Below are 21,449 nucleotides of genomic sequence, written 5' to 3'. Positions count from 1 at the left end.
CTGGTCACGATATGCTGCTGGCCATCGCCGTCATCAACCACCACCATAACGGTTCTCAGTCGGCGAGAGGAGGAGAGGGAAAAGCCGCCCGGAGGAAGAACACCTTCACCTAGAGGAGAAAAACTACGAAACAAGTGTGGAGTAGATTCATGGTCCCTCCTACTATCTTCAGAGATACACTCTGGATATCTTTTCCTTCTATCAATCAACAACAGTGACACAACCCAGCATCACATGCGAGTCGGAATAATATTGCCGAAGCTGTTGCTGCCGGAGGTTGCCAAGAGCTCGCCATCAGCCGCCGCAGTTGCTCTGGAAAACGTGAAGATCGCTAGAAGCTGAGATGCTTGTCGACGACGTGGGGGAGGCTGCGGTGGCTGAGCTGCTCCGTCGCCGTCACCAGCTTGTTTGCTGCTGCTGCACGCCTGACCAAGGAGAATATGGTGGCGATGCTCTGTCACCGTTGGATCGCTAGTCGCCACTACTCTCCTTAATTTGTCCGTCAGCGAGGACTCCTCGTCACTCTCCACCAGTAAACACGAAGCAAGTGGTGGAAAGGTCAACGGTGAAGCAGCCGTCGTCGGTGAAACCTTGGAAGAGATAGAGATCATTATTCCATTATCATCTCATCAACAAGCTTTTATATAATCAAGTTTAGATAATATATATATAGTCAAAATAATGACAAATAAACAAGAGTTCAGAAATATTAATCCTTATCCATATTCCTCATATGGTTCATGGTTTGATTCGTCGCAGCTGTCTTGCCGGAAAGAAGCAAGAGGCCGACGATGGTGATGTTAACAGAGAGGATGAGCGACTGGTTTTCCTGTTCGGCGATGAAAAACCAGTAAAAGAGGAGGCTGGTGACAGTCCGTTCATTGTTGCTCGCCGGAGAAGGCCATATGTGAATGAGCACTTTCGTGCTGATAACGTGTTATGAAACTAAAGGAATTGCAAGCAACAATACCAACACACAGATTTGGAATGAAATGCAAGAACAATAACAAAGAAGTGCAAGAGAGAATGGAGAGAAGGGAATTTCTTATTCATCGTATGAATTGATACATTTACAAATGAAATACATAGGCCTATATATAGGCAACAACATTAACCCTTCGGTACTCCAAAGGACACTTGAGTCTTCATATGTCCAGAAATACAATAACTGAGATAATGGCCACACATTATTATTATATTCATAACAGTATATTTATTCTAACACAATGTTATTTTAGCCTTCCCAATTTATTCAAATGTATTTAGGCCAAATTAAACTGGATGCATGATATGGCTAGGCCGGTTCTAACCAACTTTGTTTGTTTGATGCTACAAACCCACCACAAGCTTAAAATAAAACATGTTTTTATCATGACAAATAACATTAGAAGTACAAATCAATGTAATAGTTAAGCAAATCATTGCTTTTGGGGACATGGGGAATGCAAACCTAAAAGTGATTATAATGGTTGATAAACATTTTGTTGAGTTACTAATGTTTGGGATTCTTTTGATTAAAAAAAATAGAGAATTTTACATTATAAGTACTTAGGGTGTGTTTGGTTGGTAGGTTTAGGCATAAGGAATGGGTATGAAAGTGATTGTTTGTGTTTGGTTGATAGGTTTTGTGAATGCTACTATGGGTTTGGAATACCCATTAATGACAAAACCTATACCCTTATTAAATAAGGGTTTCATCTCCCTTCCTCCTTTTTTCCTCAACTATTAATAATCATTCCCATTCCACCCACTTACCAAACATGTTAAATACTTTCACCAAAACCCATTACCATTACCAAGTATTTGATACTCATTCCGATTCCGATTCCCATGTGCGAACCAAACGCACCCTTAGTTTTTATTTTATTTATGAATTGTAAGAATTTATCATTAATCAAACTTAAAATTTACGGAGTAATAATTTATTAATTTATTATTTTTAAAGTAATATACTATATATTATTTGAAAAATGTCTAATGCAATTTTTTAAAAAGGAATTCATTCAACTCGATCAATTAATCAACTGTTCAATATAAGAAAGACTAACTGATAACCAAATAGTAGGACCATAATAAGAACTAGCTACTCTAGCTAAAGCATGACCAAGCTTGTTCGCTGATCTACGAATAAAATGAATAGACACTTATTCAAAATGTAGTTTAAGAGTGCGATATTCTCCTATAATTAACTAAATCCACATAAGAGAAGTTAGGCAAATCATCACTAATAAGCAATCTGCAAATCATAATATACCACTTTTTTAATTCAATAATACAATTTAAAATTTTAAATAGTTTGTGAATTTATTTGGACATTTTCATAAAAACAAAGAACACTATCATGGAAAATGCTATTAAGATGGACTATATATGTGCATCTTGAGTGCCTTTGTAGTGGGGAAGGTAGTGTTCCCCTTTTTATCACTTCTTTTTTAAGGTTAGTGAAAAATGAAAATAGAAATTTTTTTTTTCAAATAAAATAGAAAATTTATTAGAATCAATTTTATATATATATATATATATATATATATATAATTGCATGCTATAACTATAGAGTTCTTATTGTCACACAAGATATATAGTGTGGTAAGGATATGACGTGAATACTAGATAGCATGTATGACATGATAATAACAATTAAATGTTAGCATATAATGGAATGTTGGCAACTCATGCTTACATTAATTTACAAAATTTATGAAATTTCTTTTCAAAATATGGTAAAAGTAGATGTATTATCTTGGTTATATAAATCAACTAGATTGGTTATATATTTTTTTAAGGAAAGAAAGTAATTAACATGCAATAGAAGTGTCTCGATCCCTATTTCGTATATATTTAGCAAAAAGATATTTTAGTAAAAGGTATATATTATATAAGGTCGTAGATGAAATGAAAAATAGTTAAATAATGATAGGTAAAATAAGTATTGGTAGTATGTGATGAAAATATAGGTAGCGGTGGGCAAGTATATAGTGTTACAAGAGCAGGTATATATATAAGTATATGGTGGCAAATAAAAGGAACCGTAATGATATAGAATTATAAGCATATGGTGGCAAATAAAAAGAATCGTAAAGATATAGAATTATATGTATATGGCGACAAATAAAAGGAAGCGGTAACTATAACAGGAATATTGTCGTGGTGGAGATAAGGTAGATAGATTGGTATAATATATATATTTTTTAAAAAAATTTTACATTTAAAAAATATTTTCAAATTTTAAATTTAGAGAATAGTTGAAAAATATATATTTTTGAAGAACCTGAAAAATTCGTACATTACTAAACGTGGCGATAGGACAGCACTAGAATGCAAATATGCCAAGTACGGAGTATATAAGATTGGAGGCAACATTATCGATGCTTTGTCATTGTTATGCATGCATGGGACCAACTGGAAATAATATATGCTGTCTTCAATTGAAAATTGATGGATAATGCATGCGAGGGAGATATTACGCCTGCATTATTTGTGCTACCTCGCCAATTCTATATAGTTACAATGTAGTATTTGTCTATATATAATTTCTCAATTTATTGAAGTACAAAAAGTTCATGCCTCATTGGAGTTTAAATCTGTGATCATGTTCTTAGTATAAGAATGATGAACCTGAAAATGAATTGAACAATATAATGTGTTTTGTGATTTTCCAACTGAAGAGTTCTTTTCCTTTATTATCTATTGTGATGGGGATAAAAAGATATTTTGTTGTACTTTTGATTGAGGACCATAACCCCTTTATATAATAATATGTACTCAGTAACACATTTTAGTATTTTTAATTTGACTCATCATCAAATTTGAAATATCCTTATAGTATCTATATGATTTTTCATATATGATAATTATGTCTTTAGTTATAAACTTTATTTCAAATAAATCACTTTTGTCTTGGAAAATTAATAATGACTTTAACATATTTAATTATACATGTGGATCACATTATATTTTTAACAAATATTATGAACCTATGTCACTCACTAATAGCCTAGTAGGCTTAGACTTGTGACAAGCAAGACAAAAGGCCATAAAAACTATGCAATATACACCTTTGATTATATATGGTTTTGTGTTAAACCCAGTGGGGTAGCTTAAGTGGCAAGTGAGCTCTCTTTGTGGAGAGGAATTTCGGGAGAACCATAGTTCAATTCGCACAAGTGACGAATGATTCCCCCTGGGCTAGCTCCCGTGCCTCCCGGAGCTGTCAATTTACCAAAAAATATATATATGGTTTTGTGTTAGATTTTTTTTCCTTTAGCTTGTTAGACCCTAGAAAAAGGAACCAAATTGCCTCAAAAGGGGTGGCGAGTGGTTGGATCAAGATTCTCATACCATAAGATCACGAGTTTGAAACTTGTTAACTTCTTCGTGATCGAGCATAAATGTCACACATGGTCTTCCTAATACGATTTACCTGTTCTGCATGTAAAGTGGAGTTTACTCCGTGCATACTCTTGAGTAGTATTTTATATAAGATTGCTCATATGGTAGGGGTGTAGAGGTGCAGCATATTTGCCAGGGATTTTGGCCCATTGCCCATCCAAATTAAATAAATCAACTTTGAATATTGTAGTATTTTTATTAAAGATATTTTGTTTAGTTTATTGAAGTGAAGTGGGAAGAGAGTTTTTAATTGAAGAGATGATTTGGTTGAATGAAACACGGCTGAAATGGGCTTAGCATGAGAAAGGTGTATGGCTAGAAGGGTGAAATGGATGCTTAATTTGGCCTTGGAATTGAATTATTGCCTCCTTTTTATTTTTATGCTGAAAGTACAAAGTTGTGAATATGATATTTCCTCAGCACAAGTTGCATAACAAACTTGATATACAGTCTACTGAGTAGTAAAGAGTCAACAATTGCTTTCACTGAGACTCGAACCCACTCCCATCATTTATGTGAGAGTGTAAATCGGGACACCGAGTGTCGCTAGACCACAAGATCTTTGGCGTCTACTAGTGTAGTTAGTATGGCACGTTTCCATTGCTTTGTTAGAAATGTAGGGCCAGCTGTAGTGACCAAAAAAGTTAAAGCAATTTGGCTATATACTAGAAACCCCCAGTCTTTTCGACCTATAAGGCTATAACTGATTACAGGTGTTACAAGAGCTTTTAAATAGAGAATGGGTTTGTTAATGATATGACAAATTGGCAACTCACCATGATTAGGAATTTCTTAAAAAATCTCCTAAAAGTATTTACCATCTAATCATCTATGTTTCACTATTAAAAAAAAAAAAGACAATCAATTTTTGACAAATTTTCAATGTACTTATTGACATACTTATACGTCTAAAAATTAAATTTTATTTGTAAGTTCATTGGTATTATGATTTAACGATTATAGTTTTACGATAACTTTAAATATTGAAAAATTCATTGTTAACGCTCAAAAGATCAACAGATTTTATTTAAATTTTTATGTATTTTGGTACGCTAAAAATCTTCTCTTTTATGCTAGTGGTTGTTGGAAGAATAAGCATAAACTGACATTTAAAGCAGTCAATTTAAGGTATAATTTAAAGTGGGGTTTACTTTCGATTTGGGTCACGTTAATGTGGACTTGGATTCTCTTAGTTGAGAGGATAAACTCGATATATTATACATTCAAAATGGATAATCAATGAATAAGAAATTGATTCTCAAAGTTCAGTGAATAATAAATTGATTCTCAAAGTGTATCCATTGAGTTAGGAAAAATAAAGTTTGAGAAACTTTTAAGTTTTAAATAACATTTATTCCACATTAAAAAAGGATGTGTGTTTGCACTAGTAGCATAAATACAATGAAAAAGGTTTAAATTAGTCACCGAAGTACACGTAAAATTACAATTAGGCTATCCAACTAAAAAAAAATGCAATTAGATCTCTCAACTGTTTAAAATTATGCAATTCAACCAAATTTGACTTTGTTCATAAGGTCATCACTGATGTGGCGGTTATCTTATTAAAAATTATTATTTTTAAATTTACTCATCCCTGTCTTTGTCTCCAGTTGGAGGCGAAAAAACTTCGTCCCCGACTTGGAGACGAAGAAAGCTCTTCATCTCCGGTAGGAGACAAAGAAAACTCTTCGTCTCCAAGCCAGAGACGAAGAACTTTCTTCATTTCCAGCTTGGAGACGTAGATGGGAGGGGGTGAATTTTTTTTAATATTTTATTTAGAATTACTAAAATAAATTAAGAATACTAATTTTTTTAATGAGATTGCCACTTTAGTGATGAAATGAGGAACATGTTAAATTTGATCGAATTACATAATTTTAGATAGTTGAGGAACTTAATTACACTCTCTTTGAGTTGGATGACATAATTGTACTTGTACTAATTTGAACCTTTTTCCTAAATACAATTCAACATTTTAAAAAGATCTGAATTGTGTAGCTTAAAGGCTCTCTCTTATATTCACCAGTGCACAAACCTTTCTTATATTCGTTAGAAGTAAGTCTTTAAATGATGTTCTGATGACCGAATCAGAATTTTTGAAATATGAAAGAATGGATGGAACAATATAAAGGGAAGGAAGGAACAAGGACAATGAACCTTTTACACAGCATATTGGCCATATACTAGGATATAACATCATTAATTGCATTAGGTAATTTAAAATCGCAACACCTCACTATGACCGAATCTAAAATAAAGCAATGGCTGGAAAATAAGGAGCAGGCGTGCAGGAGCGTAATTGAGATGGATAGCAACAGAAACATATTCCTCAGGTTATTCTTTGCGATGACTCATCAGATCACGAGTATTTTTCCTTGGCATTCTATGAATTCACAAAGATGGGAAATAATTGTATGAGTAGTATCCAAAAAGATTCCAATGGAGACGGGGAATCTCCGGTTATATTGGATTGATTCAACCCAGATCTTTTGTTCGTGAATGGGCTTAGAACTGAGGAAAGTATGGGCTGGGCCAACAATTATAAACTGACAGAAAATTTACAGTTCTTATATCGTGGACATTGTGGACCGCGGTCCCAAAACGACGTCGTTTTAGTAAGTGGGAGGCGGAGCCCCGTAATTGACATTACACAGTTCATTCCAAAAGATACTGCCTTACATTTGTTTTGATATTATCGAATGAAACTGTAGTTATATCAAAATGTAACTGTAGTTGTGTTGAAATGTAACTGCAGTGTATATGAAAAGATACTGAATAACAGTTTCACATTTGTGTTTGATATTATCGAATGAAAATGTAGTTATATCAAAATGTAACTGTAGTTGTGTTGAAATGTAACTGCAGTGTATATGAACAGATACTGAATAACAGTTTCACTTTTGTGTTTTTATATTATCGAATGAAACTGTAGTTATAACAAAATGTAACTGCAGTTGTGTTGAAAGGTAACTGCAGTTGTGTTGAAATGTAACTGAAGTTGTGTTGAAATGTAACTGCAGTATATATGAAAAGAAAGTGAGTGACGCGAATTCATCCGTTTGTTTCATTAATCAAAACGACGTCGTTTTGGGACCGCGGTCCACGATATAATTTGCGGAAAATTTATGCTCCATGGATTTACGCATGCCATTGTATATATGACAATGTATATCATAGATCAGAATCTACGTATAACATTATGGATTCTGGATTCAAACAACGAGATATAGAATACATATTTGAAAGATACTGAATTTTATAATACAAGAGACAAAAAATCACAACACAAGACACATAACACATGTTATATATTTATTTATTTTTCAAATCTGATTTAGATATATAATTTGTGTTTATAGGCACATAATTTCACAACACAGTACACAAAAATTCATAACATAAGTGATAAGACACAACTGCTAATTTGTTTCAGGTAAATAATTCATACTCTTAATGTACAAAATTTCATAACACAACACAAAAAAACTCATAACATAAGACACATACACATGCACCAGGGTCCACATTGCACTGTGAATATATATATATATATATATATATATATATATATATATATATATATATATATATATTTCAATGATGACAGTAACTGTCGAGAAAGATAAAGTCAACAACAGTTAGCGGGTGGTCAATGACGACATGTTTACCAGTAACCAACAAATTATCGGTAAATTGAACTTATTTGACTTATTTTAATAAGTTGAATTACTTAATTGACTAATTGAACCTTTTAAAAGCTCAATGACCTAATTGTATTTTCATGTAAAGTTTAATGGTGTATTTGACCATTTTGTCTTTTTTTCTTTTTTCTTTTTTTAAATCGTTTTTCTTTAATTTTATTATTTTATTCTCTATTTTTTTTTAGGTTTAGTAAGTTGGAAGTTAGTCATTCTTTTTCCATTAGGCCATAGATAAAGACACGAATGCACATTATCAAATACATAGTAGTATTTGTTACTATTTTTGTTTTAAAACCAGAGGCTGCAAAGAAACAAATATCCTCTATCCATGCAATGCTTTTTTTTTTGATTAAGAAGGGTGGGGGAAACCCCAAGAACTTAATGAAGGCCCCTCACAATCACACTCCTGATTCAACAGCAACTCATTTTGTCTTCTTCTAAAGTTTGGCAAAATTTTACAATCAGTTCTGATAGAACCAATCGGCCCACACTTTAGCTAGGACGGTTGGCTCACAAGCGAGCTTTTTTCTTGGGAGCAAATTGCTCCCAAGTATATTGTTCCATTTCTACTTCTATGACAGTAATACTATAATCTACCTTTCTTTCAAAAAAGAAAACTAGAATTGATAATAGTTAACAAGAAAAAAGAAAAGGTCAGTATGGCGTATATATATATATAGTACTTCATATAAGATTTAATTAAAAAATAGTGGAAACAAAACTATTCTTTCAGATCATTATTATATGACCACTTGAAATGTGAAATATATCACTTGCATGTACACGATGTGATATAACAACGAAAGTCAAAGTAAACTTAGAAAACAGTTCCAACATTCGTAGCAGTACTGAAAAATATATACTTATATAGAGGCCAGGCAAATAGGCAATGAATAGCATTGCCTAATCTTTTATGTATCCACAACCATGCAGCCAATTAGCTTTGCTTTTCGTCAACTCTTCTATCTCTCCTTTATCCTTTTAGTGCTTTCTTCCGCCATATATAGCCCAAACCCCAACCACTAACACCACCACAACCACCATCGATCACCAAAGGCGCCACCATAAGTCCATAACTAAGCCGGGATGCCCGCGTAAATGCGGGAACCTAACCGTTCCGTACCCGTTCGGAATCGGCTTAGGATCGGATTGGGCAGTATTTTAAATTTTCAAAAGAAATGATATGATAATACGACTAAATATGAGGGAAGTCATGAGATTGAGCCTCAGTGAAGGCTATATCACTCTTTGTGTCTCAACATGTTGAGAAAGTATAGATGAACAGATATTACAATGTAATACGGTCAGTTGTATTACAAAATAATACAACTGAATATTAGTGTATTATACCATAGTTAATACCATTTCTTTTTGGATAAATATCATTTTTAGTCCCTCAACTATAATACATGTATCAATTTTGGTTCTTGACTATTACAAATTTCAAATTAAGTCCATGACTATTCAATTTGTATCACTTTTGGTCCTTGACTATTAACATTTTCAAATTAGGTGCATGACTATTCATTTTGTATCACATTTGGTCCTGCCGTTAAATTTTCCGGCCAAATTTCCGGCGAAGTCATCGGGGGTGACCGGCGTTTTCTATTTTTTATTATTATTTTTTATTTTTAAGTATTTTTTATTTAAAAGTTACGGAGTATTAAAATAATTTTTAAAATAAAAATTAAATAAATTAGTCCGTCACCGGTTACAGCAGAATGTTCTACATAAAAAACGACTAAAACAATTAATAATGAAAACACACAAGCCTCTATCAAGAAAAATCCATAACAATCCACCTTTGAATTAAAGCACAGCTCATAAAAATACAATTCAATATATCCAAAAATAAAAAACTTAACACAAGCCCAAACCAAAAAAATCAAATAAGGATTCACGTTACTTTGAAGCATATTGTGTACCCAAAATTCACTATATTAAAAACAAAACAAAAAAATAACAAACAAACAAACAAAGAAAAACTAAATTAAAATTCCCACGAATTTTAAAGAGAAAATTAAACACGAAAAGTAACAGNTGTTTTAAAACCAGAGGCTGCAAAGAAACAAATATCCTCTATCCATGCAATGCTTTTTTTTTTGATTAAGAAGGGTGGGGGAAACCCCAAGAACTTAATGAAGGCCCCTCACAATCACACTCCTGATTCAACAGCAACTCATTTTGTCTTCTTCTAAAGTTTGGCAAAATTTTACAATCAGTTCTGATAGAACCAATCGGCCCACACTTTAGCTAGGACGGTTGGCTCACAAGCGAGCTTTTTTCTTGGGAGCAAATTGCTCCCAAGTATATTGTTCCATTTCTACTTCTATGACAGTAATACTATAATCTACCTTTCTTTCAAAAAAGAAAACTAGAATTGATAATAGTTAACAAGAAAAAAGAAAAGGTCAGTATGGCGTATATATATATATAGTACTTCATATAAGATTTAATTAAAAAATAGTGGAAACAAAACTATTCTTTCAGATCATTATTATATGACCACTTGAAATGTGAAATATATCACTTGCATGTACACGATGTGATATAACAACGAAAGTCAAAGTAAACTTAGAAAACAGTTCCAACATTCGTAGCAGTACTGAAAAATATATACTTATATAGAGGCCAGGCAAATAGGCAATGAATAGCATTGCCTAATCTTTTATGTATCCACAACCATGCAGCCAATTAGCTTTGCTTTTCGTCAACTCTTCTATCTCTCCTTTATCCTTTTAGTGCTTTCTTCCGCCATATATAGCCCAAACCCCAACCACTAACACCACCACAACCACCATCGATCACCAAAGGCGCCACCATAAGTCCATAACTAAGCCGGGATGCCCGCGTAAATGCGGGAACCTAACCGTTCCGTACCCGTTCGGAATCGGCTTAGGATCGGATTGGGCAGTATTTTAAATTTTCAAAAGAAATGATATGATAATACGACTAAATATGAGGGAAGTCATGAGATTGAGCCTCAGTGAAGGCTATATCACTCTTTGTGTCTCAACATGTTGAGAAAGTATAGATGAACAGATATTACAATGTAATACGGTCAGTTGTATTACAAAATAATACAACTGAATATTAGTGTATTATACCATAGTTAATACCATTTCTTTTTGGATAAATATCATTTTTAGTCCCTCAACTATAATACATGTATCAATTTTGGTTCTTGACTATTACAAATTTCAAATTAAGTCCATGACTATTCAATTTGTATCACTTTTGGTCCTTGACTATTAACATTTTCAAATTAGGTGCATGACTATTCATTTTGTATCACATTTGGTCCTGCCGTTAAATTTTCCGGCCAAATTTCCGGCGAAGTCATCGGGGGTGACCGGCGTTTTCTATTTTTTATTATTATTTTTTATTTTTAAGTATTTTTTATTTAAAAGTTACGGAGTATTAAAATAATTTTTAAAATAAAAATTAAATAAATTAGTCCGTCACCGGTTACAGCAGAATGTTCTACATAAAAAACGACTAAAACAATTAATAATGAAAACACACAAGCCTCTATCAAGAAAAATCCATAACAATCCACCTTTGAATTAAAGCACAGCTCATAAAAATACAATTCAATATATCCAAAAATAAAAAACTTAACACAAGCCCAAACCAAAAAAATCAAATAAGGATTCACGTTACTTTGAAGCATATTGTGTACCCAAAATTCACTATATTAAAAACAAAACAAAAAAATAACAAACAAACAAACAAAGAAAAACTAAATTAAAATTCCCACGAATTTTAAAGAGAAAATTAAACACTAAATTAAAATTCCCACGAATTTTAAAGAGAAAATTAAACACGAAAAGAAAATTCCCACGAATTTTAAAGAGAAAATTAAACACGAAAAGTAACAGATACTAAGAACAATATATAATATATAATAAAAACTAAACGAACACTTGAAACCACTGAACATCATACACAAATCACTTTATTTACCGCAGTGTGTACTGAACATCATACACAAATCACTTTATTTACCGCAGTGTGTCAAATTATCTCTACACAAATCACTTTATTTACCGCAGTGTGTCAAATTATCTCAATTCAATATATCAACAACAAATGAGTGTGTCAAATTATCTCAATTCAATATATCAACAACAAATGTAACAAATAATGATGAAAGAAAACCAAAGCCCCATCAAGAAGAATCAATACAAATTCACCTTAAGTTACAGCAGAATGTATCTATGATAAGTGCTTATTTGTCTACATTTTCCCCCTTTCACTAAGTTATTTTGTTTATTTATCATTCCAAATTTCATGAGAATTAGTGCTTATTTGTGTTACTTTGCAAGGAGTATGAGTTGGAAAGCATTAGAAGCAAAGATGAGCATTTTCATGCATTTTGGTGGGCATTGGAGTCAAATGGAGGCCAAATATGAAGCTATGTAGATGGGTGCAACACTTCCAAGGGAGCCTAAGATTGGTATTTTCAATGGTCTTTGTCATTTAGACAAACCAAAACAAAAGAGAAGCAAAAGATCAATGTGTTGAAATTTCTGCACGTCGACATCTTAGTAATTGGACCATATCTCAGCCTAGAAATGTCCAAATTAAGTGATCTTTAAGCCATTGGAAAGAAGACTTCAAGGGCTACAACTTTGCTATAGATACAAATTTCGTAATTCTGAACGGAAAATGGTGAAAAATAGCCTAGAAGTCAAAGCAGCTGCACAGAGTTCGAAAATGCAATTTCTGGAGTGTTGGCAAACGGCCTGGGACACGGCCGTGTACATGGGCGTTTGATTTATGCCGATTTACAGTGTGAAAATGCAGTTTTTGAAGAGGAGGCAAACGGCCATTGACACGGCCGTTTCCTAGGCCGTTTGGGACCTGCTCTGCTCACTATTTAAGCTCGTTTTGAGCATTTTGAACACGGTTTGGACCCATGGTTGAACCCTAAACACTCCCATTCACTCCCTTTCATATTTTTAGGTTAGATTAGACTTAGATCTATGTATTTTAACACTTTTGGAGCTTGTAATCTTTGATTTGAAGCTTGGATTTCAAGATTCTTCCTCCCATTTCAATAGAGAAGTTTGCTTTCCTTTATCTCTTTTCTTTTGCAAGATTTATGTTTATTACTTGTGTTTTTGTGTTCTTGATGCTATTTAATCATGAGTAGTTAGTTTATGGGCTTGATTTAGGGTTGTATTATCTATTTTGATGCTTAGTATGTGATTATTGCATAAAAGGGGATGAACACCAACCTAGGGTTCTTGAGTTTGAATTGGATTTATTTCTATCTTTCAATAGTTAATGGCCAATGATTATTGCTTGTCTTTGGAAAGTCTTTCATTTCAATGGAAGTTGGATGGAAGACTTAAGCTAATCCAATCTCAAACCCATTTTCTCTTCCATGGAAATAGGGGTAGAATTGGGGCAAAATAGCTTTTGTTCTTTAAGAACTTAGGTTGGTACGCCATAGAAATGGGGCAACCTTTGTTCTAATCCTTGCGAAAACTTAGATTCCTTTGTGCTAGCCTTGAGAACCTAGAGTTAATGTTCTTCCCCCAAACTTAAGTGTTAAAGCATCTAGATGGTAATGCCCCTAACTTGAGTCCTATTTCTTTATTTTGCACTCATCTATTGTTTATATGTGTTTGTTCTACCTCGTTGTCGTTTGCTTAGCTTCTTGTTGATTTTCTTGAGCTGGTGCCTAGTTTTGTGATTGCATATTGCGTGCCATAACCCCAATCCTCAGCGGAACGACATTTCACACCCGTACACTCACCATCACTCATTTTTGCTACACATCAAAAATTGGCGCCGTTGCCGGGGATTGGAAATTTGGTGGTTCTATGTGATTGCTTATTTTGCTAGCATTAGAGTTTAAGGAATCTTAGGAGACTAAGCTTTTTGTTTGTTTTTGTTGCTAATGTGCTTACAAGTCTACATCATTTGATTTGATTGAAAGAGATTTTCTAAGATGGATCAAGGAGGATATTACCATTCTCAATCCTATGAAGGGTATAGAGACTACATGTCTCAACAAGGACACTTTAATGCCCCATCCATTAGTCCTTATACAATTCAAGCCCCACCTCCAAATAATTACTATGATGCTCAATTTCAAGACCCTTACCCATCACAACCCTACCAAGACTCACCTTGTTATTCCCAACCTCCATACCATAGTCCTTATCCTCAACATTACCAAGATCCCCAATATGCTTCATATGATCAAAACTCTCAATATTCACATGATTACAATCCACCTCAACATCCTTTCCCACCACAAGATTACTCTCCAAATCCATACCCCTCACCCATTCATTACACACCATACCCCCAAGACACTCAACCCCCATATGATCACTACCACCATTCACCAAGTGTGGGGAGCTATGGGATAAATGAGGAAACTTTGGCATTGGCTAAGCGTTGGGGAGTCACTATTGTTCCCGATGATGAAATTGAGGATGGAGGCTATCCCATGAGACCAAGTGGAGAAGAATATGCCAATAATCAATGGGAACCTCAAGAGTCATTCTATCAAGAACCCCCACAAACAAGCTAACCTATTGATGAGGAGATGAGGTCCATGATGAACAACATGCTTATGCAAATGAATGAGCTACAAGTTCAACTACACAATTTGAAGGCTCAAAGACAAGATTTGACAACTCAAGAACCCACTCAAGAATTGTATTCTAATGAAGAAGTTCTACAAGAGTTGTTATTACCAATTGAAGGTCATGTGGTTGATAGAAATGAAAAGAAGGGTGAGGACCTTGAAGGTGAAGATGATGAGGGTTATGATGAGTGCATTGAGATGGAAACACCAAATTGGGGAGAAAATGTAGAAATGCAAGGGAATGGTGACAAGGAACAACTTGGAGATGATCCAATTGAAAATGTGCTCAAGAAAAATGAGATTGATGATGAAGTTTGTGGCACAAATGAAGAATGCCCTTCAATGAATGACACTCCCTTGGGTGAGAACTTTAGAATAACTTGGGAATCGGGAGGTGTCAATGTTTTTGAAACTGTAGGCCCCCATTGGCCTATATTCATATCCAAGGATTCTTACTTCCTTTTGGTGCATAACGAAGACCCAAGGTTTCCATTACTTGCTCAAGAAAAGGGAAATCAAGAAAAGAATGGGAATGGAGACTTTGGGATTAGTCAATCTCATCTCTACCACCAAGAAGCAATGTTTAGGAAGAAATCCTTGTTTGACTTGTGGATTAAAAATGGATTTGAGGAAAGATGCATGAAGTTTGAAATGAAGAGCAATGTGATCCTAGCAATTGAAGTGGTGAGCTTGTGCATAAAAGAATTTATTGATGGCCACCACTTAAAGACATATCTTGAAGAGAAATTTGCTAGGAAGGATGGGATGTTTTTTCTCCAATCCAAAGATGGTTGATTTTGAGAGGTTGAGTCGAGCTAGCGACATTAAACTTAGCGCTTCATGGGAGGCACCCCATGCTATCCTTTATTTTATTGCATTTTATTTTCTTCTTTATTTTTACTTATACTTTTATTTTTGATATATCATGCTTTCACTTGTGCTTTCATGTATATATTCTCTTGACTCTAGGAATGACACTAAGGAGTATGCTCAATTCCAAGAAGGCTTCATGATGATTCTTTGTCATAAGGGATTCATTAGGGGAGTCTCATCTACCTTCTCTACTCTCTTTAATTGTGAATAGTGCTTTACTTGGTGTAGATAGTAGATATTGTGCTCCTTGTGCTTATTGTGCTACCCTTCCCCCTTGTGCTTTATTTTCTTTCACATCGAGGACGATGTAATTTCTAACTGTGGGGGGAAAACAAAAATTGGGTAATTTTTGAAAATTTTTGAAACTTTGCTTGGATGACTCATTGTGCATAATGTTGGGTAAATTACCTTTCCTTGCTTGAAATTGTGATCGCTCCCAAATGAAAAACTTCACACAAGCCCAAACCAAAAAAATCAATTAAGGATTCATGTTACATTGAAGCATATTGTGTACCCAATTCACAATATTAAAAACAAAACAAAACAAAACAAAACAAACAAACAAAGAAAAACTAAATTAGAATTCCCACGAATTTTAAAGAGAAAATTAAACACGAAAAGCAACAGATACTAAGCACAATATATAATATATAATAAAAACTAAACGAACACTTGAAACCACTGAACATCATACACAAATCACTTTATTTACCGCAGTGTGTCAAATTATCTCAATTCAATATATCAACAACAAATGGAACAAATAATGATGAAAGAAACCCAAAGCCCCATCAAGAAGAATCAATACAAATTCACCTTAAGTTACAGCAGAATGTGTCTACCTAAAAAAAACTAAAACAATTAATAATGAAAACCAAGAAAAATCCATAACAATCCACTTTTGAAATAAAGCACAGTTCATAAAAATACAATTCAATATATCCAAAAATGAAAAACTTAACACAAGCCCAAACCAAAAAAATCAAATAAGGATTCACATTACATTGAAGCATATTGTGTACCCAAAATTCACTATATTAAAGAAAAAACAAAAAAAAAAAAAAAAAAAAAAAAAAAAAAAAAAAANAAAAAAAAAAAAAAAAAAAAAAAAAAAACAAACAAACAAAGAAAAACTAAATTAGAATTCCCACGAATTTTAAACAGAAAATTAAACAGGAAAAGCAAGAGATACTAAGCACAATAGTATCTGGGCAACACCATGCATTGACTCTGAGAATAGACGGATATGATCAGGATACAAACCTCAAAATAATATGGGCCTCATTTTTAGGTCATTCCATCAGAATTTAGAATAAGAGAAACAAGAACATTCTAATGCAACAATAGTATGATAATTGCTTTACCTAATTCTTGATTTCAAGAAATTTATAAAGCAGATGATGATGCTTCATTGCTGCTCATAACTATAAACAGCAGCAATATGAACGACCAGACAGTTTATCATCAGAAAGTATTGAGTAGAAATGTCATTAGGAGTACTTACTATAATTGCAGAAGCATGGAGCAATACCCTATAAAGAAACGGAGCCATATCAAATACCAGTTTATCATCAGCATAAACAACAACCAACTGACCACATATCAATTGGATGGTCATAGGGCAAGCCCAAAACTGCAACAGGAAGAAAGAGCAAAGTGAACTGATAATCAGATTACAAAGGATTCAGAAAAAAATAACATATAAATGCAACTAGCAGAAAAAGTTTAAAATAAAACAAAATTTGAAAAATCATACGAAAAATACTTACTTATCTCTGGAGCACGATAAAAACGGCTCACAAGGTATGGAGTGATCTCATTCTTCCCCACAAACATGGCATTGCCAAAATCACAAAGCTTCAACACATTTTTTGCTTCATTCACCTGCCAAAGCAAATGCAATGAGATGTAATTATGTAAGTGATACAATAAGATTAAAATGGAGCAACAGATCAAAACCTAGAGACAAAACTACAAAGAGGGGGGGTTAAGTTCAAATACCAGCATGTTATCTGGTTTAATATCAGAGTGAAGAACACCACAGTTCTTTAAATGTTTCAAAGAAATGAATAGTTGTTTTGCATATGTCCTCACAGCAGTAAGTTTTAGTCCAATATTACGGCCAAACTTCTTTAAAACCTCACGTAGATTCATATGAAGAGACTCAAAAACCAAGCACAGATGATTCCGGTACTTGAAGCTAGAAAGAAAACGAACACAGTGGCGCCGGTCTTCAGGATCTGCACCAACCAACTTCTTCAATATCACCAACTCTTCCATACCTGCTTTATACCTAAGTGTTGCATCACAAAGAAATCAGGATTGCTAATAAAAGCAGGGAAACTGTAAGACAGGAACAGGCAAAAGAATAAAGCACACATACATTGTGTCATTATTACGTATCATTTTAATTGCAACCTCTTCAGGGTCACCAGGTTTAGCTTTGAGATCTCTAGCACGGACTACTGTGGAGAACACACCTTTTCCATGTGAAGCAATAATCTCATAACGGCCATCAAGTACTTCTCCAAAACGGTAACCTATGTATCAAAAGTTATAAAAGAAGAGAAAACATTAGAAACAAGATGTACAACAAATTAGAGAATTTTAAACCATAAAGGAATCAAGAAAATTTCAAAAAATCATCTGAAACAAAATGAAACCCTTTTCATTTGTTCAATTGCCTCACAAGGATTCAAACTGGGGTAGATTTCACAACTCAAATGCTAAGCAATGGTTCACCACACTCCATCCCATCCCAATTATTTTCTTCTTCTTTTTCTATTTTTTTTTTCATGATTCAACATTCAGCTCACAACAACCAATCTCCAATCAACTATCAATTAAACCAACTACTCAAGAGTACTCCCAACTCAATGTGTATGCTATACCAAAACATGAGAGACTCTTACCAACTCATAATCGGATGAGGAGACCAAAGATTTATGCAAATAGAACCCACCCTTATGCAATAGCCTCCCAGCCCTCTAACAATTCAGCCCCTAACAACAAATGATCAACATTCAATTACCAATCCAACAACTAAACAGCCAGCACAATACAAATAATCAAGCAATAAAAATTGAAACTGGCTCCTTTCACTGCTGATTTCCAGCTCCAGGAACAGTTCCTCAATAATTTCCAACAGCTCCATTTCAACTCCTTTATGACCTGCAAAAAAAGGTTAGTGCAAATCTAGACACTCTCATTTCACTCAGATTGTTTTTCCTTCTTTTTCACACCAATTCTGATTTTACCTCACCTTAAATTGAAGCACATTGTGTACCCAATTCACTATATTAAAAACAAAACAAAACAAACAAACAAACAAACAAAGGAACTCCAATAGCCACAAATAATGACTATAAATTAACAGAAACCTAGCCAGAGAGACAAAAGCCATAGAAAAGAAAATATACAATTGAATTTACAAACAGTACTTAACAGTATAAGTAAAAGATAACCCCAACAAAACAGAATCATGATTCAAAAACACTCACTAACATCAAGAGATCCAATAATCTTTTGTCCACTCAACAGGATTTTTAAAGAGATCTACAAAAAAATCACCAATCTTTGTATAAAAAATGAAACCCAGAATATAGAATCTACAAGAAAAAATCACCAATCTTCATAACAAAAATTAAACCCAGAATATAGAACTTCCAATTTAAATTTCATCAATACTGCCACAGAGACAAAACCCATACACACAAAGATATACATTTGAATTTACACAGAGTATCCAGTGAAAGATAAAACCAAGAAAACAAAATCCTGAATTCAAAGAAACCCATACACACAAAGATAATACATTTGAATTTGCATACAGTATTTAGTGAAAAATAAACCCATGAAAACAGAATCTTGAATTCAAAAAGACCCACTAAGTCAGAGATCTACAATAAAATCACCGATCTTTGTATAAAAAATTAAACAACCCAAAATATAAAACTTTAAATTTCATCAAGAATGTAAAAATGGGAGGGGAGAGGGCGGATTTAAATTTTCATCTACTCTAGAAAATAGAAAGGCAAAGGGAGGGAAGGGGTGAATGCACCTCAAAGTTGCTTTTGGAGAAAAAGGCTGGGTTGGGGAGAGCAGTTGAGCTTCCAGAAGAGAGAGGACGAAGAGGAGTGAGACCAAGACAGTATCTAATTTCGGCTCCGCAAATGCTCAGCCAATTAGGCTAGCTCACCACTTGCCCACAACGGTTTTTTTTTTTTTTGAAAATCAACGGTTATTTTTTATTTTTTATTTTTATTATTATGAAGTATATTACCTTTTAATTTATTATACATATTAATAGTTAACTTAAACAATCAAATATGGTGGCATAATTATGTTGAGTAAATACTATTGATAAGGTTAGATTATAATCACAAAAATAATAAAAAGTTACTATTTATTTACATCTTTTTTATAGTTATTGTTAATCTTTATAATTAATTAATTTATATAATTTTTAATTTAAAACTTTATTTCCAGTGACTAGTATAACATTAATAAACATTGTTTGCTACTGACTATTACATTGTAGTATATGTTCATCTATACATTCTCAACCTATTGAAGGTCGCCTCTACTGAGGCTCGATCTCATGATCTCCCATATGGGAGAGTAACTACATGTCATCTGAGCACAATGTGCTTGGCTACATAGATATATTCATTCAAGAACGAAGAACATAAATTTTATACTTATCATATCATCGGTTATGGAAGTTAATCACTAATTTAATTTTTATTTAATGGATTTTATTTTATTTCAATTTATATATGCATTTATATGTATTTGGGTAATTGGGTTGTTTATATTTATTGTGTAGTGAAAATTAATTGTCAATTAATACTATACATTGTTAAAAATAACATTTATTTCACTCATACCAGTCAACAGTCTGGCAGATCACTGCAAATATAAATTAATCATCCAATTTGATATATATACTATATTTTTTTTTTTGAAACAATTTAATATACTACTCCGTAGGATGTCAATCGGGCCAGCCCTGTCGGTTTCGGGCTAACCCTATCGGGTTGTCGGGCTTATCGGATTCGGGTTGTCGGTTAATTATTATTTTAATCTCGGATTCGGGTTAGCCCTAACCCTAACCTTCGGGTTGTCGGGCTTTTCGGGCGGGTTAGACTATTTGAATTAAAATCGAAAATGAATACTTACATTCGATAAAACGGGTCAAGTCGTCAATTGGATCCGGATTCGTTAGAACGGGTTAACCGGATGAGCATTGAGCACATTAAAATTTAACAAATACAATTGCAACGGTTCGAATTTAATTCGGTTCGGTGTTCGGTTCGGTTTAAGACCCCAAATTTTAACATTTCCTATGCGACAAGACGGTCAAGGGATGTCACGACTTAACAGGGCGTCGTAATAAACTATGCATGAAACATCACATAACTCAAATCCAAAATCTAATATCTAAATATTAAAATACCAACATAACAAATTAACAATTTATATGTAATATATATTTATTAAAATTTTATTTAAAAATGTACCTAATGATTAAAAAAAAATACTAAAGATGAACTCACTTATAAATTTCAAGTATGTTATGTTTCACATGACTTCTATAATAAAAAAATAGTTTTTAATTGTTTGGGCTATCGGGCTAGCCCATTTAATTTCGGGCTAGCCCCATCGGGCTAATCGGTTTCGGGCTAATTTTTTTATCGGGCTATAGCCCTGTCGATTTCGAATTTTTTCGGACTAGCCCATCGGGTTCGGGCCCGATTGACATCCATAAATTAATACCATCTATTTTTTATAAAAGATTTTACTATACATATTTAGACATGAAACACTTATTGTAATCATTTATGTCATTACTCATTTAATTTCCATTTAATGGA

General features: G+C 33.5%; 1 protein-coding gene across 3 annotated transcripts; it reads right to left on the bottom strand.

Annotated features, from left to right (window-relative positions):
* Positions 1-16,837: 16,837 nt before the first annotated feature.
* On the bottom strand, positions 16,838-19,686 carry LOC116007415 (serine/threonine-protein kinase prp4-like). Of its 3 annotated transcripts, XM_031248078.1 has the most exons (6): positions 19,634-19,686; positions 18,486-18,575; positions 17,957-18,113; positions 17,575-17,866; positions 17,343-17,457; positions 16,838-17,206 (listed from the first exon to the last, which is right to left on the bottom strand). In XM_031248078.1, exons 3-6 carry the CDS (start codon positions 17,977-17,979, stop codon positions 17,145-17,147), a joined length of 492 nt encoding a protein of 163 aa, XP_031103938.1. In that variant the 5' UTR covers positions 17,980-18,113; positions 18,486-18,575; positions 19,634-19,686; the 3' UTR covers positions 16,838-17,144. The 3 variants fall into 3 exon arrangements, with proteins under 3 accessions (XP_031103938.1, XP_031103939.1, XP_031103936.1); XM_031248079.1 differs by lacking the exon at positions 18,486-18,575 and having other exon boundaries at positions 19,634-19,654; XM_031248076.1 differs by lacking the exon at positions 19,634-19,686 and having other exon boundaries at positions 18,486-18,661.
* Positions 19,687-21,449: the final 1,763 nt, after the last annotated feature.

This window comes from Ipomoea triloba, chromosome 15 (assembly GCF_003576645.1).
Source record: "Ipomoea triloba cultivar NCNSP0323 chromosome 15, ASM357664v1".
Classification (NCBI taxonomy): domain Eukaryota; kingdom Viridiplantae; phylum Streptophyta; class Magnoliopsida; order Solanales; family Convolvulaceae; genus Ipomoea; species Ipomoea triloba.
Note: the sequence above shows the minus strand (reverse complement) of the source record. Positions and strands in the feature narration are given on the sequence as shown.